Source organism: Paralichthys olivaceus, chromosome 8 (genome assembly GCF_024713975.1).
Source record: "Paralichthys olivaceus isolate ysfri-2021 chromosome 8, ASM2471397v2, whole genome shotgun sequence".
Lineage (NCBI taxonomy): Eukaryota > Metazoa > Chordata > Actinopteri > Pleuronectiformes > Paralichthyidae > Paralichthys > Paralichthys olivaceus.
The window spans coordinates 25575038-25602298 of NC_091100.1; the positions used below are offsets into that span (position 1 = coordinate 25575038).

Consider the following 27261-nt stretch of genomic DNA (forward strand, 5'->3'; position numbering starts at 1 on the left):
TTTCTTAACAATTATTATTTATTGTTTTCATTCCATAACAGCATTTCCCAAGACAACAAACCTTTCAACAGTAACAGGGACAACCTTCAACATGAACAAAAAAAAGAAGTGCTCCCTCGTTCAGCTTCAGGGTTAATGTTGGATAGTTGGTGATGAGAAGGCAGAGAGGAAGATATGGAATCAAGGTGGAAATAAAGAAAAGAGAAGTATATTTGAAAGCTGTTTCTCTAATAACTGTCTCGATCTCTCTTCAATTCAACCTTTATTTCAGCAGGCAAGTCAGTCAAGAACAACCTTTCATTTGCAGTTGAAGCAGTCTGGAGTCTGAACTCTGCTTCAAAAACTCTCCGTTCAACTCATGCTACTTCTAAAGACAGGGGTGAAATCATCATCATCATCATCATCACATCGTTTTCATCAATGTCAACAACAAGTGCAATCAAACTTAGTACCCTGGAGATTTGTCAGAGCTGGACTATCACGGTATAATACACCTGCAGAAAAAGATATTCCTAAATAATAAAAGTAGAAAATAAATATTAATTGGATCTATGTGTTTTTCTGCCTTGATATCAAAAAGAAATATTTACTGCAACAAATGCACGTTGCAGTTTTTATGGTATTGCAAGAGAATAATTTTAGACAAGAAATTGAGAAACAAACAAGCAAGGAAACAAGAAAGACGCAGACCTGTGGTCAGCAAAACGTGAAAAGGTCTTTTATGGTTTTCGGTAATTAAAATAGTCGTAGTTACCGAAGCAAAGTTTCAATCAAAAGAAAAATAAACTGTAAAAGAAAAGAGTCTGTTTCAAAGAAACGCTTTTCTATTTTCAAGAAACTGGTTATGTTTTTATTAAATGTTATCAACAAGAGCCTATGATTTACACTCTTAGGGAAAAAAAAAAGTTATTATTTTACAGAATACTGCAATATACTGTATTGAGAAAAAAGTCTAACTTTTGCAAGAATAATGTCTCAATTTTAAATATAGCTTTTATCTATTTTTTGCAAAAAGAACAAAAAATGTTATTGGAATTTCTTAACAAAATGCTGTAATGTTAGGAGCAAAGTCATAAATGTGAAAAAAGATGGTGGTACAAAATAATCACACCAGTAGAAGAAAACACACTGAGAGAGTTATGCTGTCATTTTGAAGAAAAGCATAATTTTACAATGGAGTCAAAGTTTTACAAGAAAAGTCATAATATTACATGACTGAAGTTGAAACAAAAGAATAATAGTACAGGACAAAGATAATAAAATTAATTAATAATGCTCTGCTAGTTTCCTGCTAACTGAGCTCAGTGTGTCAAGCAACTGACAAACACATAAGTGGCATAATTACAGCTATACTGTACATATTAGAGCATAACTAGTAGTTGTACATAGTGCGACTTTATTCTCATAATATCATGACTTGTTCATTATAAAATTTGACTTCTTAACTTAGAATATTGTGACTTTACACTTTATACAAATCACAGATATTTTTGCTTAAAGTAGCCCCGAAAAAATCCCTTCAATGGCAAACAGAGTGAGATGTCACAACGACATCACTGGAGAAAATGGCAGACACAAAAGAAAAACACACTCACTCTGCTTCAGGCTCTGTGTCACTGGGAATCTGAGTGTTACAGTTTGCAGTGCATCCTGTCCAGCACACTAACAAAGAGGCAGTGTCTGTGGTTAAGAGGCAAGGGGAGAAAAGTAGTAAAGAAATCAAAAAGTTGCAGGGTACTGAGTGGGGACTGGAGTAGTGAGAGTATATTCAATGCCCTAACATAAAGAACCATATTATTCCATTTAGCTTACACATTATATGTAGCAGTCAGTTCCTTTACACTGACTGTACCTAGAAGTACACAACGACATATACTGTGTCTAATCATGAATATAAATAACACCATCAACACTTCTTAACTACTTAAATCAAACAGGCTCATGTCAATGATCCTGGTGTGAAGGCTTGAATCCAGCTTCAGTCTGTGAAGCCTCAGGGTGTCCGGTCACGTCAAGTAACATTTAAGACTTAAGAGCTTTTCAGTATCAGAGACAATCAAGTCAGTGGAGGATATTGAACTTCAGAGTAAAGTTCTAAAGGACTAGGCTGTAAGGTTTTAGATGGGATGGTGACGTGTACTGCTGAAATCAATACAGACTTATAAGTGTGAATCCCTTTTAGATTTGATGTATCATCTTCAGAATCAGTCACAGAGTCAGTGGCTCATCTTCCTCTCCACTGTAACATATTAAAAGTGTGTAACGTAACGTGCACTGACATGCATCCTGCTAACAGTCTTCCCTCAGAGGTTAAGAGCATGTTTTAGTCTCATTTACTGTGTAGAGGTGACTGAATATTTTACATTGCAGTAGTATTAGAATGGCCAGCTGGGGGCTCTACTGTACATCTGCCTTCATCACCTGTTGCTGACCACATCTTATTACTGGTGAATTACAGTGTGTCTGTAAAGCTGGTGTGTGTATACACTTGAGACTGTGGACGACTCAGTGCTTCTGCCTGCCATCTATCTAATCCGATCCACTCACTTTTCAACTTTTCATGTGAAAGGTGCTATGTGCAGCATTAAAACCATCATGAAGCCATGAACATGTTGTTTGGTTCAGAGGAAATAAACAATTCCAAATGATTCTTCTCATCTTTGCTCTTGCCTTTCATTTAGAATAACCGGTTACATTTACCTCTTAAGAGGTCTCTAGTATCAGCTCTTGAAGTCAAATTTAGCCTTGTCATAACATATATTTTCTCGAAGTGAAATCTTACACATCACAAAATTAAAACGTATTATGAAATATTTACACCTATGAATTGCCAGGTGGAACATCTGCCTAGGTAACTGAGCTCACCAAGCAACCTGACAAAATTTGCTTGCTAATAAAAGACCTATTTCGACGAGGTAAAGGGATTAGGTCGACAAATCAGATTCTACACTTAACAAAACACTAAATGTATTTTAAATTAATATGTAAATTGAGACGACTTAAAAAGTAGATTTCACAGATCTCAACATTATGCGAATATATGCTAAAATATAGCAAGTGACGCTACAATGACTTTCTGATGCTTCTCAGCAACACATTACTTAAGCCTCTGCTAGTTAAAACAAATCTCATATTTTTACAGTTAACATATAACAACAGTGCTAGTTACAAGCACTGCTGTTGTAATGTATAGCAAGTAGTTTCCAATGACGGTAGATAAAGAGGGACAACATCACAGCTTGCAAATGTGAAGACAAAACATCACCATCGCCTCCTTGTGGCTGGCTGCAGTATAAGTCATAAAAGCACAAGTCAAATTAATTTCAAGCATTCATTTATGGCGATGCCCATCTCCAACATATTCATTTCTGTACAGCGGGGACAGTGTTGCCAGATGTACGATGATTCTTGTATTTGTGTGATAATGTTGCCCACTGCACAATCAATCAATAATGCATCATGGACGATAATCATTCATCATCATTTTGTGACACTATTGCCAGTTGAAATCTGGATAGTAAATATGAATCACTTCTTTGTTTACGCATTCCTTCCCTCTTTCCTGCAAATCATGAATGTCGTGCTGTTGAACGTGGATATGGACCCCCACATCTTAATTTACGCATCTCTTCTCACATGATGTCTTTTCAGCCAATCATTCTGGTGATGATGAATGTCACCGTCATGTCCTGACGGGGTGACTCGCATTTCGCACTTTATTACAAGTCCTTCCTGTGTCATGTTTCAAAATAAGAGCCTTGTGCCTTGAAAAGGATCGATTCAGCAATCTTGACATAGCTTCGAATTATCGGTATTGAGCGTCCCATCCCAACTCTGGTCCCGTACGATAATTGTCCTCAAAATATGATAACTTTAGACTTCTGCGTAGGATACTTCAACATTTCCTATTTGGCAACGCTGAGTGGGGAGGAAGTGGAGATGTGTCTTCTATCTTTATATACAGCCATTGGTTGTTACTAAGAAATTAGTTGTCATCCACCTACCACATCCAGGTCTCTAAACACAAGTCAAATTAAACTATGTGTTTCAAATCAAACTCCTTGGAAGACAATATGCAACAAAAAAGTCAAAAAAGTTGATTAACTGATGATCTACATCAAATTTTACACTGTGTGTCCCTGCGTCCATTTATGGCGGGAAGTCTATGCTGACTTTAAGGCAGACAGACAGATGTCAGGTTTTGTTTCAAACAAACAAACTAACATGCTAACTTGCTAATTTCTATCCCACATTCTTTAGAATCTTAAGAGTGTGGAAATTAGTAGATTAGTATGCTATGCTAACATAAAAGTACAACTGAGGTACCATGGTTTTTTAGTAGAGGTATTCAGTCCCAGAGACAATTAACTCTGAACCCAAGGCTGATTTGGACCAACTGACCAACATGTGTATGCCTAAGTCAGGAAAATGGGGAGCAGGTGTAAGCACAGTCAGAGTAAATGTGATCACAAGATTGAGAGAGACAATTAGCTACACATAGCACATATTCATAGCAGGTGATGGTCTGACACTGCCTTGCACTTTCTTTTTCTGATTGTCTTCTGGCTAAAAACACTTCTTACCTTAATTAATCTCAAATAGGTTTCATGTCTTTTTCTCTTCCACTTTGCCTAACCCTTTCACATCACCACAATTTTGCCCAATAATCCTTATTTAGCTTTTCTTTTTCCTTTTTCAGCCTCCTGTCTTTCACTGCCTCCCCCACCACAGTCCACCTGTCATCTCTTTCTCACATTACTCCCAGAAGATGTTCGTGATGTCAGAGTCCAGGCTGAAGATCCAGATCACTAGTGGCGTAGCGATCAGGACGAAGGACCAGGACACATCCCTCAATGACTGGCGTAGCCTTGTCATCATGGCATTGAACAATCCCCCATTAGCCCTTGTTGCCTGTAGCTCCTCTTCCTCTTCCATTGTCTTTTTGAGTAACAGATTAGAACAAGGGAAAGATTAGACACAAAGCACTTAGAGTCATATAATTAACACTACTGCACATCAACATTTTCAAGCATGTCCTCTGACCTGGTTTCCCGGCTCAATATAGTTGCGTGCCAGGAACTTGAGGGCCTCGTCCATGAAAATGACAGGAAGTGACATCTTTAACACCACCACCCACTGAGGCCATGACAGAGGGCGTATCTGGAATATCACCTGCAAACACACACATACAGAAGGGTGAATAAATAAGCCCTGTGTGTTAGATGTTTTATGTGTGATACATGCCACCATTACGAGTGGATGTAAAAATTCATATCAAGAGACTATAAATTGACATTTAAGATTCAGTTTATGATGCTTTAAAACGTGTTTTTAATTTATAGACTGTATATTGATGGGATTCTTTTAGGATCACATTTACATCTGGTTCCATGTCCACATTGAGCTCTGATTGTAAAGTTGTGTTTTCATCTCGTCTTCACCACATCCAGGTGTCTTGAGTAATGTGAAGACTGAGCAGATGACTGCATTCTGTGTTTACTTGCTAATGTCTGCGAGCTGCCCAGTTACTGCTTTCTCACGTGTTTTGGTACAGTGTCCATGTAGTTGTATGTTGATTAACAACACATTTGCATGTGATCACAATGTCTGCACACCACTGGAGGTGTTCTGATCCACCAGATCACAATCTGTCCTCAATGTGCCTTGTGTGCATTTACACCTGTGCTGTCATGTGGCCAAGCTCTACCCTATTACCAAAAGACATTATAATGCAGGAGTAAATGTGGTTTCAGACACATACAGTACATGCATGTATAGTTACCGGCAGTGGGTCAACATAAAGAATGAGGAAGTGTAAGGCCATGGACAGACAGATTGCCCCCACCAGCCATGGGTTTGACCAGGGAGGCATTTTCATCAGGGACTGGTTTTCTGAAAGACTAGAAAGCATAAGAAAAGCAGAAAAATATTACTTTTACAGCTTAAAGGTTTTCTTCAGTCACTTTAGAGTTTAGAAAAAAGATGTTTCATATTTAATATGGGACAGCAGTGTAGGATATGAAATTCAGAATGAGTGAGGGAGTGTTTGTTCGTTATAACCTGTTCAAGGCGTTGCACATCTCTATGGTGACCAAGACAGACAGAGCCATAGTCATGGGATATGGAGACTCAAAGACCGAGCACTGCACACCAGCAAACTCAACATGGCCTTCAGTGCACTGCAGGTAGTGGGACTGTGGAGGAAACAAAAGGGTGACTAATATTCACAGCACATACTCTAATGCTGCGTTTTGTTCACTTATAATTCTGCAGGTTCACACGTCTTAACTATGTTCTAACTGATACACCAACACATTTAATATTGAATTTTCACATATCTAATCGCTATCAGATATATTCTGGCGAGTAAGAAACAATAAATGTCAGACCAGAAATTCTAAACTAGGCTTGAGGAGATTCTCTACAGTGTAAACCGCTTATAGTGATCATCAACTGTTTATATGGATTAAAAAGCTTGGGACATAATTATTTGGTTGTGGTGATCAAGTAATCCGCTTACTTTGTTAATTTTGGTTCTTTTCACACATGTTTTGACGATAACTCCCAACGATATTGAGCCAAACCAAGCGCTACCCGTCTTCGCCTCCTGCTCTCCATGATTCTGTTGTTTTTACCCTGTCTGAGTTTACACATGTGTCCAGTGACACTGTTTGTGTATGTGTGTTTGTGTCAGTGTGAGTGTGAGTGTGAGAGAGAAAGAGAGAGAGAAAGCGGGACAAGCTGATGAATGCGTGCAGCTATGAAGACAGACTTTACTCATTACTAGAAGTATTGATCATTATGAGGTAATCAGTGTTGATAATGTGGCGTCATTTCAAACAAATCAATGTTTTAACTGTAGCGAGTCAGAGACGCCAGCTGAGTCTGTCTGAGAGTGAGCACCGGAGTCAGTGTGTGTGTGTGTGTGTGTGTGTGTGCGTGTGTGTGTGTGTGTGTGTGTGTGTTTGTGTGTGTGTGCGCATTCGCGAGTCTGCAATGTTACTTTTCCCTCAAGTTCCTCGGACTATCATACAGAAGCTACGCAATTCGTTCATAGTTATCAACTGCATATAATGATCTTGATTTTGCCCTGGGACAAATGTGATCACTATAAGTGGTTTCCACTGTATTATTATTTTTCAACTACTGGAAATTATTGTTAAGTTTCCCTATAAGAGTTTAATAGTAGTTTGGTAGAGAACAGATTAAATCATGTCTTTAAGCTTTTTACCTTTCAAGACGTTCACCTGTGTTTGTATTTATTACAGAGCAGTTATTCATTACAGAGCTTGTCTACTAGAGCAATAGTTTATCCCACTAGATCCTGGTCACAATTCTTCATCACGTTGCCATGGGATATCACTCAAAACCACCCTCTTTTGACCGATTCTTAAAACCTATGCCAATAATATTATCTTATAAGATTGACATGGTGGGCACAACTGACTTACTAATGCCTCCACCAAACACAGAGCCACATTAACATTCCTTTAGAGTTGTTTGTGGCCAATTGGTGAACATAAGTCCAGTAATCTCTCTATTTAGCTCTGTGTTTGGTCTCCACTACCTCCAGAGAGAAATATTTGGCATCTCAGCTGCGAAAAGCTTCACAATGTTTACTACAGTGTTGTGCAGCTGTGGCTCAGGAGGTAGAGAGGGTTGTCCACTAACCAGAAAGGTGTTTGTTTGATCCTCGTCGAGGTGATCTCAAGTCTGCATTCCAACAACACACTAAACCCCAAATGGTGTGATAGAAAAAGCACTGCATGTAGAAGAGCTGTATGAATGTGTGTGTGATTGGGTGAATGCAACTGTAAAGCACGTGGTGGTTGATAAAACCAGACAAACTTTATAAAATGCAGTGTAGCTGCTTTCAGACTGTGTAGATTTGTAGTGGACCGTTTTTTTGAGCTTTCTCCATTCTGATAAATTATTAAGATTATCTTCCTGTCTACATATCTTAAAATGCAGGTATAATAATGATTTGGAATTAAATATTGACCTAACATCCAGTTTTAGCATATAAATAGGCAGATGTTACCAATTACAAGCATGGTATAAGCTGTAAAGGTAAAGGTATAAAGGTTATCTTACCTTTATTGTCTTATTTTTAAAAAGGTTGTCAAGTTGATCAATATATTTAAATAAACATGAAGCTCTACTCTTTTTGCCAGTGTAATTAGACTTTTATGCATGTAATACCATGTTTATGGTCGCAAGACAGTTTTAGTTGCTCACTCTGTTTATGACATAGCCACAATGTATCTATTTAACAACAGTATATAAGGAGTATCTGTAGGTGCAGTGATGGGGAGATGTGTTTACCAGCTGATAGAAGGAAAGCTTTGGTCCATCATGGGCTGCCATAAACCACCAGGCAGCAGCTCCAACCGTGGCTGCTCCCACATAACCTACAGATAAGGATGATAAGTCACAATGTGGTTTGTAACCTTGCAGGTTAGATACTGTAGTATGGGTCTAATGGGTATGGGTACTATTAATCATCAATAATAATAACTTGATGATCAAATTTTGTCCCAGGCTCATGACTCACATCCAATGATAAGGTAGCGACAGAACAACCAGCTGGAGATGAGAGGCTCTTTGTGGGAGCGAGGAGGGCGGGACATGATGTCCAGGTCAGGAGGGTTGAAGCCCAAAGCTGTTGCTGGGAAACCATCAGTGACCAGGTTGACCCATAACAGCTGGACTGGGATCAATGCTTCAGGCATACCGAGAGCAGCTGTCAGGAAAATACTGAGAGGAAAGAAAGAGATAAAACAGTGAGATGTTCAAATTATCTATAAAACAAATGGCTGTCAGTCTTAGAGTATCATTCATTTTCTGTGTCATCTCACAGTTTTTTTCTTACTTACCAGACCACCTCTCCTATGTTGGATGAAATAAGGTATCTGATGAACTGTTTCATGTTGTTGTAAATGGCTCTGCCTTCCTCCACGGCCGCCACAATAGTAGAGAAGTTGTCATCAGCCAGGATCATCTCAGAGGCTGATTTAGCTACGGCTGTGCCGCTGCCCATAGCGATGCCGATCTCAGCCTTCTTCAGTGCTGGTGCGTCATTCACCCCGTCACCTGTCTGAACCCACGAGAGAGGAGAAAGACGAAGGAGGATAATTTAAGGATATTGCAGGAGAGGTTAGCAACATGCTTAAGTGTGAGGCCAGAAGCTCACCATGGCAGTGATGTCATCCAGGCTCTGGAGATACTCCACTATACGACTCTTGTGTGCTGGCTCCACCCTGGCGAAGCACCGTGCTGTCCTGCAGGCCTGACGCTGCAGGTGGGGGGGCAGCTCATCAAACTCCCGTCCTGTCAGGCATCCGATGACCCCGGCACCCTCCTGCTCCTCTTCCTGCTCCGTGATGATCCCCACCCTCCGACAGATAGACAGGGCTGTCCCTTTGTTGTCACCTGGGGAGAGAGAGAGAGAGAGTGTGTGCGAGTTGTTAAATTAATACTAGGATTGGTTTGTTAATATGTAATCACAGCAGAGGGACTGACACCATTTTAAGACACAATGATGACGTTTCCAAGCAAAGCACAAAGTTCAGACTAGTTCATTGATGAAGGCCCTTATATTATAGCTCTAAGTCCGGCATCAGCCAATCAAATCAATCAAATTACATTTATATGCAATTATAGAAGCGCAGGAACTAATCACATTACATAATGTAAAAACAGCTTCTGTCCAACATCAAACATCAGAGGAAGCTGGTGAACCTGATATGTGTTCATTTTGTTGTAAAACTTATTTTCACATTGCATGGACAGCTAGCATGGCATGTTAGCATAAAAGTCAATATGTTCTGTATTAAAAGTGGGAAACTGTGATTGGTTGTTGTCATTTTGAGAGGCCACAGTGACCAAAATTCAGCTCATCCGTGAGTCTAAGTGAATATGTAGTGAATTTCTCTATGGCCAGTCCTGATATATCACAATCACAGGAACGTGACATCACTGTGTCTTTGACTTTTGACCTGTGGCCAATGTTCAGATATTATGCACTCACAAGGCAAAAATGTGCTTTGTGAGTGACCTTGACCTTTTGACCATCGACAACGCGAACACAAAAAGTACTGCAATTTAATGACAACAACAATAGTTAGAAAAGTCCATCATCCCTACACATGATGTAAATCATATACAGGACAGCTGTGGTCATTCTCTTATCTGGTATACTACTGAAACTATATGTGTTGGCACACAGGTAGTAAAGGTGTGTTTTTGCACACACACACACACACACACACTGTATGGTTATAAGTGGAAACATGTCAGCTGTACCTGTGATCATGATGACCCGTATGCCAGCCTGCCGACACATTCGGACTGCGCCAAGCACCTCTTTCCTAGGGGGGTCCAACATGCCCACACAGCCCACAAAGGTCAGGTCCGACTTGGGTGCGAGGAAGGGGGGGGGGGATAAAGAGAATTAGTTAAGCTTCTAGAACTACAAAAGACGATGAGAGGAGAGGTTCCAATTCACATTCAACATCTGACCAACTTCATTTCAGCTTCAAAAATTATTCAAACTATTTTTGTGCTAGAGACACATTATCTGGTCCATGTTTAAAAATATCTCATCATCATCATCATCATCATCATCATCATCATCACCTCATATTCAGCAAAGACAGCTGAGTTCTCCAGGTTGAGACAATGGATGTCCGGGGGTGTGTCTCGGGTTGCCATAGCAAGACAACGCAGTGTGTCCCGGCCTGACCCCCACTCCCGCACAGTGGTCAGGAGCTGCTCTCGAACTGCCGGGCTTAAAGGCACACGAGCAGAACCGCTGACCCGGATATGAGTACAACGTTCCAGCACGCTCTCTGGAGCTCCCTGAAGAGAGACCGGGAAAAAAATAAGACATGATGGAGATATGTAACATCCTCCGTATAACCACAGTGATAGTGGCGAGTGGTGTGACTGACCTTCACAAACATCTTGTTTCCAGAGGTAGACTTGGTGAGTTTATTTGATGAACAGAAGACAGACATGGACTTTCTGTCTCTAGAGAATTCAAGTGTTAACTCCTTCCTCATCAGCTGCTTAATCACCTGAACACAAAGTGCAAAGTAAAAAAACAGAAGTTATCTACAGAGACCCAACATTCCCACATGAGCAATCACCTGGCGACAGCGCCAAAGACATCTTTGCTGTAGTTACTTTGAAAGAGAGCTAACAGAGAACCAGGTCTACAGAGTATAAACTACTTTTCATGGGTCAACACTGGGTCAATGGTCTCACAGGTGAGTAGATATAAGACTGACAAGAAGGTACAAAGTGATTAACATGTCCTGTATAAAAGTCCTGTATAAAAGATCCCTGCACTTTATTTAACTTAGCACAGGCATCTCTCTCTCTGTCTCTCTCTCTTTCTTTCTCACAAACACACACACACCTCTCTATAGTTGTCAAGACACCTATTGGCATAATGCATTCCCTAGCCCCTTAACCTAAGCTTAGTGATCACAACTAAATGCCTAATCCTCACCTAAACCTAATCTTAACCCTGTCCCTAAAACCAAGTCTTAACCCTCAAACAGCCCATTGAATTTGTGAGGACCAGCCAAAATGATAGAATTGAACCAAAAGTGGCCCTCATAACTATAGATGGACACGCGCACACGCACACACACTTACAGAGCAGCACGCTGTAGCTCTCTCAGCAGGACTTAGTCTTCTCAAGTCAGTGTCAAACACGTTCATTTTCTCCACCAGGCAGCAGAGGGCAGTCTCTGTTGCCTCCCCAACCTTCTCGTACACTCCCTTTGCCTGGAACAAACACACACAACACACCACTTTAAGACTGCATTCGTGGTAACACGTAATTAAAATCGGTATGCAGTTGTTAATGTTTCAAAACCATATATGGTTATCAATGATGGTGCGAGTCGTTTGTTTTCGTACTTCATTGAAGTCCAGTGAGGAGTCATTGCACAGTGCACAGATGGAGGCCATCTCCACCAGGCCTTCGTACTGACTGCACTTGACCACTGAGCCATTTTTGTAACTGGGGACAAAAAAAGTAGGGAATGTGACAGATCCAGACGGACAAGGGAATACTCAGGGAAAAGACCAATGTATGCAGGTTATTTGAAAGGCAAAGCAGAGATTAATTGGAAGGTTATGAATGCTTGTGTTAGTAATCCATATGTATCCATCATCCACTAACTGTCAGGGGTTTAGGGTTAAAGTTTAAGGACACTCACACTTCCCCTTCAGGGGCGTAAGTAGATCCAGTCACTGTGAACTCGCTCAGGCTGCAGTTCTCCCCTGACACACTGTCCACTACAAATATCTAAACACACACGCAGACGCACAGTAATGTTAGGAAATCACATTTGAGGTTAGTTTCATATTACAGGTTATTCCATCCAATATTACATTTGAGGGTTACTTCCTGGAGATTTAGTGTTGGTTAAATGTTAAACTTTACATAGTTATGGTACACATCTTATTGCAATTGGAAATGTACATTAATGTGCATTTACCAAAACATAATGGAGACAGTAGTGAGTTTGCTTCTCGAGCTGCTTTCAGACATGCACTGAACTCCAGAGATCCTCCAGACATTTTCCGTGGGGCCTGTATATATAAACGCAAATGTCCGAATGATGGCCTCCAGACTTTCTGTGGACTTTCTTCAGCCAGCCCCATCGTATTAAGACTGATAAATTCAGGAGGAGCCTATGTGAGAACACAGCAGGAGATCCTCAACAGGATTCACAGCGAGCAAATTCTCCAAACTTCCTCTGGAGTTCATGTCTGAAAGCGTATAGACTCTATATAAAGATGGATGACATGACAGCTCCCAGAATTGAGGCCAAATTATCTTTATCCTGCCGGCTGGCTGCAGTATGTGTCATTAAAGCTGCCTCATCCATGTTGGTGGATCGAACATGGACCAAACACAAAGGGCCAAATTAAAATGTACAGTACTTTCTACTACGCAATATTCAGACACTGTTGGCACTGATGTCAGGAGCAATTGGGTTTAAGTGTCTTGGCCAACGACACTTTGGCATTGAGACTGGAGGAGCTGGGGATTGAACCACCAACGTTGCAGTAAGTGGACAATCTACTTTACCTCCTGAGTGCCGGCACCTGTTTCTGTTTGAACGGGAGGAAGTGTAGATGTGTCGTCCATCTTTATTTACAGTCTATGGTTTCAATAAACAGCAACTTAAAACTGGAACACATTAGGTAACAGGAAGAATTCTTTGAACCAGCTGAACACCTCCTCCTTGTTTTCCTAATAAATGCAGTATAATGTACATTTCCAGGGCACCAGTGAGCCCCATATATTCCTCAGTACTACAACAGAGTCAAATGTCATGCTCAACTATACTTATAGCCATATAAGAGTTAAATGAGGCTGTCTAGACCATATGGTAATTTTAACACAAAGTGGATATCAGGTCCATATTCATCAGTCTGATGTTTTCTCACCCTGAAGACGGACATCTGGTTGGTGGTCAGTGTTCCTGTTTTGTCAGAGCAGATAACAGAGGTACAACCCAGTGTTTCCACTGATGGCAGGCTGCGGACGATTGCGTTTTTCCTGGCCATCCTCCTGGTGCCCAGTGCCAGGCAGGTAGTAATGACTGCAGGGAGGCCTGGGAGGAAACACAACAGGTTAGAGGATTGTGATGAGACAGAACTCAGAGCATCTCCTCTAAAGTAGTTGTTTTTTTGTGAAAAGTGTTTCATTCTTTGCATGGATAGATAAGATGTTTGACCTTCTGGTATGGCAGCAACAGCCAGTGCAACAGCAATCTTGAAGTAGTAAACAGCTCCTCTCAGCCAGCTGCCTCCATGCACTGGGTCATTAAAATGTCCTACATTGATGGCCCACACTGCCACACAGATCACACTGATAACCTGCAGGGTTAGACCAAGACAATTGTTAACAGCTGAAATACTAAGACATATCTTATTTTATGTCATTTCAATTTCCAAAGTTTATATCAGACCAACAATCTGACACTAAAATACACACACAGGCACTAACCTTAGACAGCTGCTCTCCAAACTGGTCGAGTTTCTGTTGCAGTGGCGTCCTCTCAGGATCAGTGGAGGCCATCTCATCTCGGATCTTTCCAATCTCTGTCTGCACCCCTGTCGCCACGACAACACCAACGGCTCGCCCTGCTGCAATGTTGGTACCCTGGGCAAAGGTCATGACAGGAATAACTTCAATAACATTTGACCCAGTAGCCCGATCAGTGCCAGTTTAAATTGTGTAATTTTCTCCATGTATTTTGCAATGATCTGTGTGTTTTGCATGCTCTTGTGTACTGCTTACATAAAGCTGTTATTTAGTGACATCTCAGTGTGCTGATTTCCTCCTCTGCTTTAACACAGGTTCTTACATGTTTCCTTCCTATCGCTGTGTGACGTCACACTCAGTTCAGCAGCAAAGACAACCTGTCGGAGTGATGGTGCTAAATAAAACATCAGTGGCTGTTGTTCTCTGACTACAGAGCACCTGGTGAGTCAGCTACCTTTGAGGTGTGACAGAGAATTAAAAAATAAATAATGGTCATGTTCCCTCTAAAAACAGGAATCCAACACACATACTGGAGGCCATTAAGTGTAAATATTTGTAATCTAAAATTCTTGATGCTTATAGCTCTCATTATTATTTTAAAGTTTTTTTCTCTCTCAGCAAATCATGACAAATATTTTATATTAAAATTCAAATACTATATTAGATTTGCTACTTTGCACCAGTCAAGGTGTAGCTTGCATACATGTCTGCCTTTAGAAGACTTTGAAGGAATTACATTTTCCTCATCCAAAATAAGTCACATTCCTTATATTCACAGGCTTGGTCAATAAAAGCTGATTCTGATAGAGAACAATGTTGTAGTCAGGACAGTAGATACTGCTTCATACATGCATGTTGCTACAAAGAAGCTAAAATGTTAAACGTGGATGCTTTCACACACAACTTTAGTGCAGCAGCACAGAAGATCGAAATAATAACCACAGTTTCAAGGTGGTCACCAACATTAGCGTCACCAATCAGTATCTGTACAATAATGTTTTGGCAGAATAACTTGGCTGAATAATGTCATAGTTAAGTTGACATTTGACCTTTTGGATCTAAAAAAAATGGTTTATATAAAATATCCTTATTTGATCCTTATGAAATGTGAATGAAACAATTAGCATATGATATGACAGACAGACAGACATACAGCCATTTGTGGAATGAGTAAGTAGATAACTCAAGGCATTTCTGAGATTGACTGAGAAACAACACAAAAACATATTGTTCCATAACAAATGGATGTCGCCAGCTGATTCATGAAATATACAATTGGCTGGGATTATACTTTACTTATATTTTTAAATGTGTGGCACTTTTTTGCTGTTGATTCCAGTGTTTTTTGCACGTTGTTTTTATTTAACTGTTTTTTTTTAGAGTAGCTGTGAGTACAATGAGTAGTAAAAGAAGGTAATGTGAGCAGATACATGCTGTTTATTATCCTGGAGCCCTCAGGTGTTAAGTGATTGCTGCCTCACTAAGTATGCAATAAATATACTCTATTGAAAATAACGATCTGAGGTGGAGAGACTTACTACACAAGAGGAACAAAGTACAAAGAAATTCAACACCAACAATATGACTTTCTTATTCATTATGTGGCTCTCAGCCTCAAGCTCATTAGATCTTACAGCAGATGCAACGCACAAAAAGACAATTTAATAAACAGCTGGCCACTGATCTTTATATTCATGCCCCTCAAACAGGAAGAAATTAGGCCTTTATTAAGGATTTATCATGTTCAGCAGAGGAACAACACAGCATGGAGGTGTGTAGGATCAAGTCAAAAAAAACATTTAAAGGTACAGTGTGTAGAATTTTGTGATATCTAGTGTTGAAATTGCATTTTGCAGCTGAACACCCCTCACCTCACCCTCTCCTTCCAAACATGATAAAGAACCTGTGGTAGCTTCAGTTGTCATAAAAATTCAAAAGGTGTTTAGTTTGTCCAGTCTGAACTAATGTAAAAAACATGGCGGCCTCTGTAGAGAGGACCACCTCAATGTAAATATAAAGTATTTAAATATAAAGGGTCTTTTCTGGGGTAAAGAAAACTACAATTCATACAATTTAGATGAAACAAACTAGTGAAAACATCATGACGATTATTCTACATTAAGTTTCTGCCAATAGTTCCCTTTCACCTAAATCTTACACACTGAACCTTTAACAGATTTAGAGGTTGAGACTCACAGAGAAGAGCATGTTCTTCTTGTCCTGGTTAACAGCTCGGGGGTCTGGTACAGGGTCTGTGTGTTTGAGGACTGACACTGACTCCCCCGTCAGAATGGACTGGTCCACCCTCAAAGTGGTGGAACGGATGGACGTCAGCCTGATATCGGCTGGAACCTTATCACCAACTGAGGAAGTAGAGATAGAGAGAAAAGGAAAACAATCCTTCATTTTGTCTGACTATATTTAGTTCAGATAAGGACACCCATGATGTTTGAATTCAATTCTGTACATTTACAAGAATAATGACAAACAAGTCTCTCTTGGAAAATGAGAACTATAGCATGACAAACTCTACAGATACACATAATAACCAAACTGCTTACAACTCCAGCTTCCAACCCTGCACCATTAAAAAACAAGAAGGTAGTTAACCCTGAGCTACTCTGTCATTTACACTCCACTGAAGATCAGACTTACTTTAAAGGATTAAATAGCTCTCTTTAACCAGGACAGCAGGTGGTAATACACTGACATGGACACAAAGGCAGCTCCTTACAGGTTCTCCAAAATTTGTCAGACAACTTCCATATTTAAATGTGAATACTTATGTACAAGAGCGTCTTCTTGTTTTAACTCTGCTCTTGTTTATCACCAACAAACTTCACCCAAATATAATCTACACACAGTCACCTGGTCGTCATGTTGTCGTCATGTCGACATATGCACACATAAAATACATGATGGCAACCCCACTAGGTCCCACCTGTAATATCTGTGAAACTCTTCCAACATAGTTACGTCAGCTGCATGTGTGATCAGTACCTCATGGAGTTACTGGTCACACAGCTGATGTAACCTGATGAACCGATTAACACAGCAAGGGGTCAAACAAGAAAGAAACCAACACTCACACTGCAAGCTAGACAACATGAACAACATGAGCAATTCAGGTTTTAAACATTTAAGAAAAAATCATTGCAAATGTGTCACGAGGCAGAAAATGCAAATAACATCTTTGTCAGACCTCACTGATACACACCCTTTCCCAGACTTTGCAGCAAGCATCGTCTACACTGACTACATCATTCACTTTAACTCTTCTTTTGCCAGTGTAATTAGTGCACAGTACCATCACTGATAAATATTATATGTTTCATATTATGTCACTTCATCAGTGGGCTCTATCCTGTGATCCTTTCAATGCATATTGTGCATATTGTGCAAATGTAAGTGTGTGAATGTGAAAAATTATCTGGTTTCACTAGTGATTAACTCTGTTCTGACACCAAACTCTAAAGGTAACAAATCTGATATGCTCCTCTATGTTACCCTTCTGCTCTCAGGGAGTAGCTTCTCATTTTGAACATATATGCTAATCGCTATGCTTTCATCAGAGAAAGGTTGCATCAGCGGTTTAACATTAAAATCAACTTAATATTTTGGTGCCAGGACTTTCTGCAACTGATGAAAAATCAGATGTGGCAAATTTAGGAGGCAAAGAATCACATCAGAATCAAGGCGAACAAAACATGATCACGGTATCCCACATTAAAATCCATTCTGAGAGAACATCGGACAAATAATCCGGGCAATTTTAAAGACACCATTATTTATGTTAAGGTTTGAGTTTTGCCAGAGATTCCAAGAGGAAAGGAGTCCAGGATGTGACAAATCATATTTGTTTTATGAAAAATCATGAAAGATAGCCGCACGTGATAGGTTAGCATTCTTTCGGTTGGACAAGCACAGGCGTTCATAAACTGTTTACAAGTGTTTATGTCAGTGAGTCACAGAGAGAATAGGCTGCACATAATGAGACTTGTTAAAGAACCATGAAGAAAACCTTGACGCTGTTGGAATGTACTAAAACATTCAGCTGGAGGAGTCGTTGAAAACATTGCTTCAGCATTTACATTAGGTGAAATGAATGTCCTGAAATGTATTTTAAATTGAGTCAGTAACTAAATATTAAAACCCTTTGGGTATTTGATGTTTGACATAACATTGATTCAATGTTATTGACATTCCTTGAACCTTTTTATCAAGAAAGAAATGAGACGATTATAGTTGCAGGGGCTAAACCAAATGAACTTAAAACACTTTCTGAGAATTCTCTTTGTGAATTTGAGGGAGACATCGTAACCCAGTCTGCAGACCAGTGGTCACTGTGTGAGCTGTTTACAGATGTCCAACAAAGTTCAGATTCTGGTGAACACTGTCAAATGGTTGTAAAGGGATGGAACAAAATGCAGTTGAAATTCATTCACTACAAGTCCTGTCTATTTTATGTGCTCACTCACAAAAAGAACATGGTGCTGACAGGGATGTTATAAAGGAATTTAATTTGGATCAATGCAGCATCATATTTGTTTCACTTTTCTTTCTGTTAATGTCTGAAAGTTCTGTTACAGAGCAACACAGACACAACCTGTGTTGTGTTTTTATAAATATTGTAATAATACAAAGATCTGTTCTGTGGTTTGTCCTCTGATTAATGTCACTGAGTTCCCATGCTCTGAACACTATGACTACAGTCACAGGGGCACTGGATCAGACACAGACACACACGCACACACAAACTAACCCTGTTTCCTCTCTGAGTAGCTCGAAATAGCAGAAGGGTATCTGGAGGATTAAAGAATTTGCTTTTTGGGTCAAGAGAAAAATATGTGTGTGTGTGGGTGCACATTCATAAAACCCATTTAACAGATTTTTTTATCTGCAAGTACAAATGACCTCGTAACATTTGCTCAAATACAAAACATTTTTCACGTGAATCACTCAGCTGTTAAATATCAAGCACCTTCCAACTCTAGATAGAATTATGTGACCACTGAAATACTTGAGAATACTTGCACAGGATCTTTTCGACCCTCCGACACTTGTCTCGTCCAAGAGCTTCCATGAATCTATCCTTCAAAGCCTTCTGAGACGGTGGCTTTGCAATCTACTCCACATATTTTCCATGAAGGCCTTGTGAGCCTCTCACTGGGTTTCCATTACGACAACCGTCAGAGGGGAGGGCAGGGATGTAGCTACAGGCATGCACATTATGGTGTTTGCCAGGAATGACTAAACAAAAATGCCACCATTTCAGTTCTGTCTGTCTCCATGTTTAAACAACTGTGCAGTGGAAAAGCACTGTGCTTGAAATGCTTGTCTGTGACACTATAATACAATTGCTAATATACAGTACCTCAGATATATAAACATGGCTTTGTAAGCTTGGGGTGGCATGAAAACTCTGGAAACTCTAACTCTTAACACCTGAGCTTCCCCACCTGATCAACTCCGATACCTGCTGCAGTATATGAAGACCCGCTTTTCCGCAAAAATTCAGCGTCAGATCGCCGCTCACCGTTTGTGGTTGACCTCTTTGTTGTGAACATTAAAACACCGAAATGTTTAGACACCTACTTGTCTGCATGTTATCTAAACTGGACCTGGACTCTGGAAACTGCTGCTGTGTTTGCCTTAAAAGTCAAAACCTTCACTCAACTAACTGCCATGACTGGATACTAAGAGATGACTCTTCACCAGGCTAAAGTGGTAGCTCAACGGTGGCAGTCAGTTCTGATTACTGTAACAGAAAATACATTACGACTAGATTGCTTACAATATGCATACTATTATTGACAAGACCTCTATCACTACAATTGCCTTTACTGCTCCCTTCCTCTCTGTCAGACATTTTCTTAAAAACTTTTAAACACTGACACACCTCTCCATTTATGTGAAACACTCTTTTTTCATGAATGTTGTAAATATTGTTACTTTATGCTCTGGTACATGCAGCATCTATTGCCCTTCTGTCTGTCCTGGGAGAGGGATCCCTCACAAGCCTTAGAGGCATAAAGCAATGTGATATAGGTTTTTTTTAAAGTGTCCCAGATTACCGAGTGACCTGTCCCAGATTATCACATTTTCTAAAAGCTATGACATGTCTCCTCTGAGTATGATATCTCCATTATTTCTACTGGTGTGGTTAGAAAACATATTAGGGTTTGCAGAAATGTATTATAGGTTGATCCAATGTGTAAAACAGATATCAGAATAGGTCGCAGAAGTCAAAACTGCAAAAAAGATTACCTGAATTCACACATTTCAGAGGATGCATGTACAGTACATAACATCAGAGTCAGATGAGTATTTGACACTTACGAGTTGTTTAATGGAGACTCAATTTAAAAGGATTGTAAGGTGAAATAATAAAAACTGCACATTCTATCGTGTCTCAGGCTCAAATAATAATATAATAATATCATGAGGATGATACATATATTTGTCTGCGTACCTGCAACTTCCACAATGTCTCCAGGGACAATGTCTCGTGCTCTGACTCTCTGGACACTTTTCTTGTCCTGTCGATACACCTTGCCCATCTCTGGCTCGTACTCCTTAAGAGCCTCTATGGCATTCTCCGCATTACGCTCCTGGGGGACCCAACAACATAGGAAAGACACAGTAAGGACAACTATACCTCAAAGACACAGGTACCACTGAAGTCCAGGTCAGTGTACTAACAAAATGAACATTTGAACTGAAACTGCTTCTCCACTGAGCTGAGTGGTGTCTCAGTTCTCCTCAGCTGAGGTACGGTACCATTTGTTCCACAGAGGTGGAGATCTACAGACTATATACGAAGATCATCATCGTAGTTTTCTATATATTTCATAAGTTAGGGAAGCAAATATCTACATGTTTAACTTCTGCCATGGAGCAACATGACTCCTGCTGATTCTTATCAGTCATCATGACGTTTATATAAAAATCAGCAACATCAATTAACCATCATGTTAGAAAGCAGCCCTGGATTTAAAAAAAAAAAAAAAAGATTGATTGCAACAAATTTTACTTTAATGATCCAACAATCATTCTTGCCATCACAAGATCGATCTTTGTTTGTGAACACAAATATATTTGCACCAGATATTTAGTGTGCAGTGGTTACTGGATGAGAAGAAAAGAGTGAGGAAACATACCACACACTGAAAGCTCTGTTAAAATATATTGAAGAGATATCAGGTTCTATTTTCCTGAAACAGGACACAGATGCAGATGCATGCAAAATGTTTCAGGCACAAATGGTAAATTGTCTGTATTTATATAGATCTTTTCTGGTCTTGATAACCACTCAAAGGGCTTTACAGTACAGTTTTATTGTCATTCAACCGTTCACACACACGTTGAATGGGTTTGGATATATGGAACGCATTTTATCTATGAGGGGCAATTTAGGGTTCAGTATTTTGTCCAAGGACACTTCGACATGCAGATGGGGAAGACTAGGATCAAACCGCCGACCTTCTAACTAAATGAATAAGGCAATCCAAGCAAAGCCAGCAGTGAGTAAAAGAGAGAGATTGAGCTGAAGAAAAATAGTGAACATAATCCAAATTATGTAGATCACATCTTGTTGTGTGCCGAAATAATGTCCTCCGTGTATTAAACATATGTAAAAATGACAAAACGGAGAATTCCCTGTTATAATCACATTTTAAGTTTATGTTTAATAAAACTGAAAATAACTGAGAAGTCTAATGGAGCCGAGGACTCATTGTGAGAGCAGCTGCCTTACTTCAGACGACTTTGCTGTTTACTTGGAATCTAACAGTGAAAGCTTTCCAGTCTTGTGTTTAGAAAAGCTTGGGACAATATTTACTGTTAGATCAGAGCGATCCTGTCACTGTGTCCAGAGATTTCATTCATTAATGAAGTCATCCTGCTGTTCCACCCATGTGTGGGATTAGACAAAGGCCTTCTCTTAATTCAGAGACTGTAGATGCAAAACACAATTAATTTCTGCTGTTGTGTAAACACATAAGAGCCAAACTGAAGGACGGCCAAATCAGGTGACCTGCTACAGGTTCATAAAAGACTGAAAATATTTTTACATTTATCCTAAGTATCTTTCACATACATCGATTTATTTGTGGCCACATCCACAATGTAACATACTGAAATCTTTTTCATTGTCAATCTGCAAACATTGAATCATTAAGCCCCTACTGTCCCTGCACTCACTCTCTCACTGACACAAAGACATTGACAATGCACATATATTTGTTATCTAAAAACAACATAATTGGTCTTTGTGAAAAGAAATGATGTACGTGTGCATTTGCGTATAGAGCAGAGAGGTGAGATCTGATCACAAGTGGTCCCTGCAGACGCATCAGGTGTGAACAGATGTACTGAGAGCTGTTAACTGTTAGCAGGGCCAGCCAAACACGTATGTGAGTGAACGTGACACAAATTGGGTTCATTCTGAACAGGTAAATGGGTCAAGACAGAACCAGGAGCCCATACCCAAACGATGACCTACTCTTGCCATTTTGCAGTACACAAGGAAAACAAATCTTTTTTATAGTTTCGGAAGTTGTCTTTTATATAGCCTATAATTTGCACTTGATACTGTTTTTGTTTAGATAATAAAGAAGAACTTTCAGTTCCCAGAAAAAATTAAGTGAAATGTCTTAAGCAACATCAATATTTATCAGATTCAACTGAATCATCAACCTTTGAATCAAATGGAATATAATCTAAACAAACTGGAATGATTATGGACTCCCTTCATCAAGTTGTAGCTGGTGGGTGGGGCACCCCCTGTGAAGCATGCAGAGTTTAAAATACGTCATGTTACATCACAGTCGCAAGTGGGAGGGAGTCTCAGAAATTGACTCCTCAGTCACCAACATATTTTATTACTGTTAATCCATAAAACACACACACACCAACAATTTACCTGCCAGACTCCTACAATAGCATTTGCAATGAGGATGAGGAGGATGACAAAAGGTTCAACAAAGGCTGTGATTGTTCCCTCCCCTTCTTCGAACCAAGCCAGAGTCTATAAGACACAAAAGAAAAAAACAGAGACAGCTGGTGATTTGTGTGCATTGTGATGTTGTGTTACTTGCACTAATTCAACATGAATAGTGTACATGTCACAGGGTTAAACTGATATGTTGCTCTATAAAATCTATAAGCCATTAGAAGCAAATTCGTAGTTTGAAGTTACACAAATAAAATGTACTTGAATTAAACAATTCATTCATACTACGTAGGAAGGATTGCAATTTTCTTGTGTAAGTATTGCGTAAGTGTTTGCCTGTGGTTGTGCATACAGTTGTGTTATCTTACAAAGGAAATGCACGCAGCCAGCAGCAGGATTCGAACCAACAGATCCTCAAACTGTTCCAGGACAAGCTCCCAAAGAGATTTACCTGCACAGGGACAAGACAAGACATGAGGAGCAGAAAGATGGAAAGACAGACTGAGACAAATAAACAGACTGACGGATAAACACAGACAGACAGACAGACAGACAGCTCACCTTCTTCAGCTGGTAGTTCTGTTAGTGCAGAACGGGTTACATGGAGATAGAAAGGAGAGATGATGGAGAAAAAGAAAAAAAAACAACATCACCACTGATACATTGTTCATGTGTTTTATAAATGATGGTGCACAGGAATCATTTTATTATCCCAATCACTTGATCACTGATTTATACATTTGTAAAAATCATGGTTACCACTATTAATATGACAGACAGTAGTAGTAACAACTGCAGTGGTTTGATGATCATCCTTTTAACAACCACAAGAGGGATGAGATGCAGTTTTAGTGTTTTGAACAACAGGAAGTAAAACCAAACATACCGTTGGTCCCCCATTTCTCCCTGTTCTTCTTCAGCTGCTCACAGCTCAAACCTGTGGACTCATTTACATTTAAGAAGCCCAGAACCTCCTCCACTGTCTTAGTATGAGCATTATCCATCACTATGGAGGGAGAAGAGAGAGGTCAAGGCACCATCAACAAAAACATTCTTCGATACAAAAAATTGCACAGACGTCAAGTTCAGACTCAGTGAAACTGCGGTAAAATGGCCTCAATTATATTTTGGGCTAAAAGTGCAGACAGCAACTATTTTGTTGCTATGTTCAATCCGAATCAATTCAATTTCTTTAGTGTAGTGCCAAATAACAAAACGCTGAACATAATCTCAAGGCACTTTACATAGTAAGCTTGAGACATTACTTTATTACAGAGAAACCTGACAGTTCCCACAACCAGCAAAGACTTGACAATGACTATGGAGAGAAAACTCCTTTTCAACAGGAAGGAACCTCTGGGTGGACATTTGCCTGAACTGGTTTGGTTTGTTTGTATGCAAAACCTTTTTCGATTGTGCTGTTTTCATGACTTTCATTAACGTATTTATGAAAATATGGATTTCCTAGTCATCCAAGTTGTCATATCTCGGATGGAGCACACTGACTGGGACCAATATGGTTTTCAATAAAAGGCAGTATTTCAGTATTATTAACGTTTGAAAGGTAACAAGCTAATTACACACACCCACATTACTATTTAGCTGGGGATCTGATATAGCACTGTATAACCAAGCAACCAAGCATCCCCAAGAGACATGACTTACTATCCACAGGGTGTGAGCTGGCTCTGAAAAAACATCTCTGTGTGTTTCATGTTGTGCTTCTCCGCTTGGCCCGTAACTCCATTAAAGAATCAGACAATTTCACGCCCTTCTCCACAATGACAGGTCTCTCTAAAAGAACCTTAGGCCTCATACAAACAACAAGATGCTACATAATGCAAAAGGATGGAAGCTCCCTCTGTGGCCGAGCAGCCTGGGATGGATAAATACAACTTATTATACATTGATTCCTCACTATATGAGGTCATATGAGGGAGGCCTGTGTTCAGACTCGCCCTGAACTCAATGATGCCGGGGCATCTGCAAAACACAAGTGCTGACCAGCCGCAGCACTCCACACAGTGTTTTAATGATGGCCATATGCTCCATGTTATTAAACCTAAGATCTCTCAGTTCTTCCATATCATTCAATAGCCTCGCCTGAAGCCGGGGACACAGAGATGACAGCGGCGGACACTCAGAGACATGTTGCTCAGGACCGATGAGCTGGACATTACATATGGCTGCTCGTGTCCAGGAACACGGCGAGCCGCATGTCAAACGACAGGTGAAAAATAATAACGGGATACAGCCGTAAGCTAGCAGTTAGCTGGTGGGCTACGTGCTGTCTCAGTAGGGGACTAGCTAGCAGCTAGCGTTATGTTATAGTGTTAATCCTCCGGAGATAAACAGGTTGCTTACCGGTGGGTTAGCCCGTGTGTCGTCGGTCCACTATATGTTCTCCCGTCAGGACGAATCACAGCGACATGCGTCTGGAGGAGCCTGACTCGCAGCAATCACAAGAAAATGATGGAAAATATAGTAGTCTGATACTCTTTTTTTTTCTTTTTTTTTTTTACAGGAGTTACACAATGACATGCAAGTGAAAAATCACCAGGGCGACATTTCCACTGAAACACTAGGATTTCAGAGAGACACACAAAAAAAATGTGTGGTAAGAGGAAAATAAAAATGAAGGCTGTCTGAAGGCAAATGTTTCTGTCGGAGACTAGTTCATCCACACTGGTTCATCCTCCTCCTGCTGTAGGAGTGACTGAGGGTCAGCGATACAGGATACTGCACCCAGTCACGTCAAGTTACACCAAAACTAAACGCGTACACTTCCGCTCCTAAAATAAAGACCGCTTCTTAAGAAACGCTACAGCCATGAGAGCATTAACATTTACTATATCTTGACTTTCAAAGATGTTTGTGGAAGATTGCTTAAGTAATGAATAACCAACAGGTAACTGTCAGCGGTATTAGTTTGACAGATGTAGGCTTTTATTTTGAAAAAGATCTCTCTTGTGGTGTGATCGTGGTGAGTCCGTCTACCTTGACACGCCTGTTCCGTATTGAACACGATTAACAGTATCTGCCACAGGAAAACCCTACGGAGCTGAGAATGATCCAATGAGCGGCCCAGGACTCCGACTGACGCAAGGCATTGACGAATCAGCGCGTAGGAGTCACTAAAGTCCCACCCGCTAGGAGGTTTACTCCACAACGCCCCGCCTCCCACACCGAGCTCTTGCTCAATCAGCGCGAGGTGCGTCTGCTGCTGCTCAACTGAGCGAGATGCGAGCCAATCGGCGATGAGCTAAGGATGACAGACGAAAATGCAAACCAATTGAACGAAGCTGGAGGCGGGCTCATACGTTCTAATACAAGCATATTGTTGTCCAGTCAGTTAATTCATCACTGTCATCATAAACCTGCAGATTTCTGTCCCCGGCTCAGCTGGGTGTCTGAGCAGCCACGGAAGTGCAGTGGCAACTGTTCAGTTTTCTGGTGTCATGATGTTCATAGAATTCATTACTCAAAACTTGTCCAATGACATATTAAATAAGATTATCTGTCTGAGTTGCAATTCTTCATATCTTTGTTAAAATAATATGTGCACCCAACACAATACGTGAATTTATACTGCACTTCGCATAAGTAATAACGAGGAAAATATACAAAAAGACCACTTAAAGGTTCAGTGTGTAGAATTTAGTGACCTCTAGAGGTGAAGTTGCATGTTGCAGCTGGATACTCCTCATTTCACCCTCCCCTTCCCAACATGAAACAAAACATATGGTGAACTTCAGTTGTCATGAAAACTCAAAAGATTGTAGTTTGTCCAGTGTGGAGGACAATAAAAAACATAGCGACCTCCACAGAGAGAACCCCCTCCATGTTAGTATAGAGTATTTAAATATAAAGAGCTAATTCTATGGTAGAGAAAACTACAATTCATACAATTTAGATGAAACCCACCACGGAAAACATCACAGGGATTATTTTACCTTCCATTTCTGCCAATAGATCTGCTTCACCTAAATCTTACACACTGAACCTTTAACACTCTCACACACACACATATATCGCAATAGAAATTATGAAAATGTTCTTCATTTTCTGATATAAAGGGGATACCCACAAATTAAGAAAGTGCAGAAAATAATCCAAGTCTTCATTGCCATAGCTTCAATGCTAACCCAGACCTTTCAGGAATACTTTGTGAGCTGAAGTCTTTCCATCGTTTGCTTGTGTCAGTATCACTGTGAACAAACCCACTCACTCGTTC

The 27261-nt window shown here is 40.1% G+C and overlaps 1 protein-coding gene across 1 annotated transcript; it reads right to left on the reverse strand.

The window, feature by feature from the left end:
- Positions 1-25746, reverse strand: LOC109627366 (sarcoplasmic/endoplasmic reticulum calcium ATPase 2). Its single transcript, XM_020083862.2, has 24 exons — positions 25392-25746; positions 23914-24033; positions 23589-23606; positions 23396-23478; positions 22998-23102; positions 20547-20685; positions 16271-16437; positions 14036-14191; positions 13764-13905; positions 13474-13640; positions 12234-12322; positions 11932-12034; positions 11665-11796; positions 10953-11078; positions 10639-10860; positions 10306-10417; positions 9194-9432; positions 8877-9097; positions 8555-8757; positions 8326-8411; positions 6061-6194; positions 5783-5900; positions 5044-5172; positions 1-4938 (listed from the first exon to the last, which is right to left on the reverse strand). The coding sequence occupies exons 2-24, from the start codon at positions 24029-24031 to the stop codon at positions 4756-4758; spliced, it is 3192 nt and encodes a 1063-aa protein (XP_019939421.1). The 5' UTR covers positions 24032-24033; positions 25392-25746; the 3' UTR covers positions 1-4755.
- Between the last annotated feature and the right edge of the window lie 1515 nt (positions 25747-27261).

Coding starts and splice junctions, on each gene's coding strand:
- LOC109627366 (XM_020083862.2), bottom strand. CDS start 24,031: ATGGATAATGCTCATACTAAGACAGTGGAGGAGGTTCTGGGCTTCTTA. Junction 13,641..13,763: donor TGTTGCTGCCATACCAGAAG/GTCAAACATCTT, acceptor GTTTCCTCCCAG/GCCTCCCTGCAGTCATTACT. Junction 10,418..10,638: donor CTGTCTTTGCTGAATATGAG/GTGATGATGATG, acceptor CTCGCACCCAAG/TCGGACCTGACCTTTGTGGG.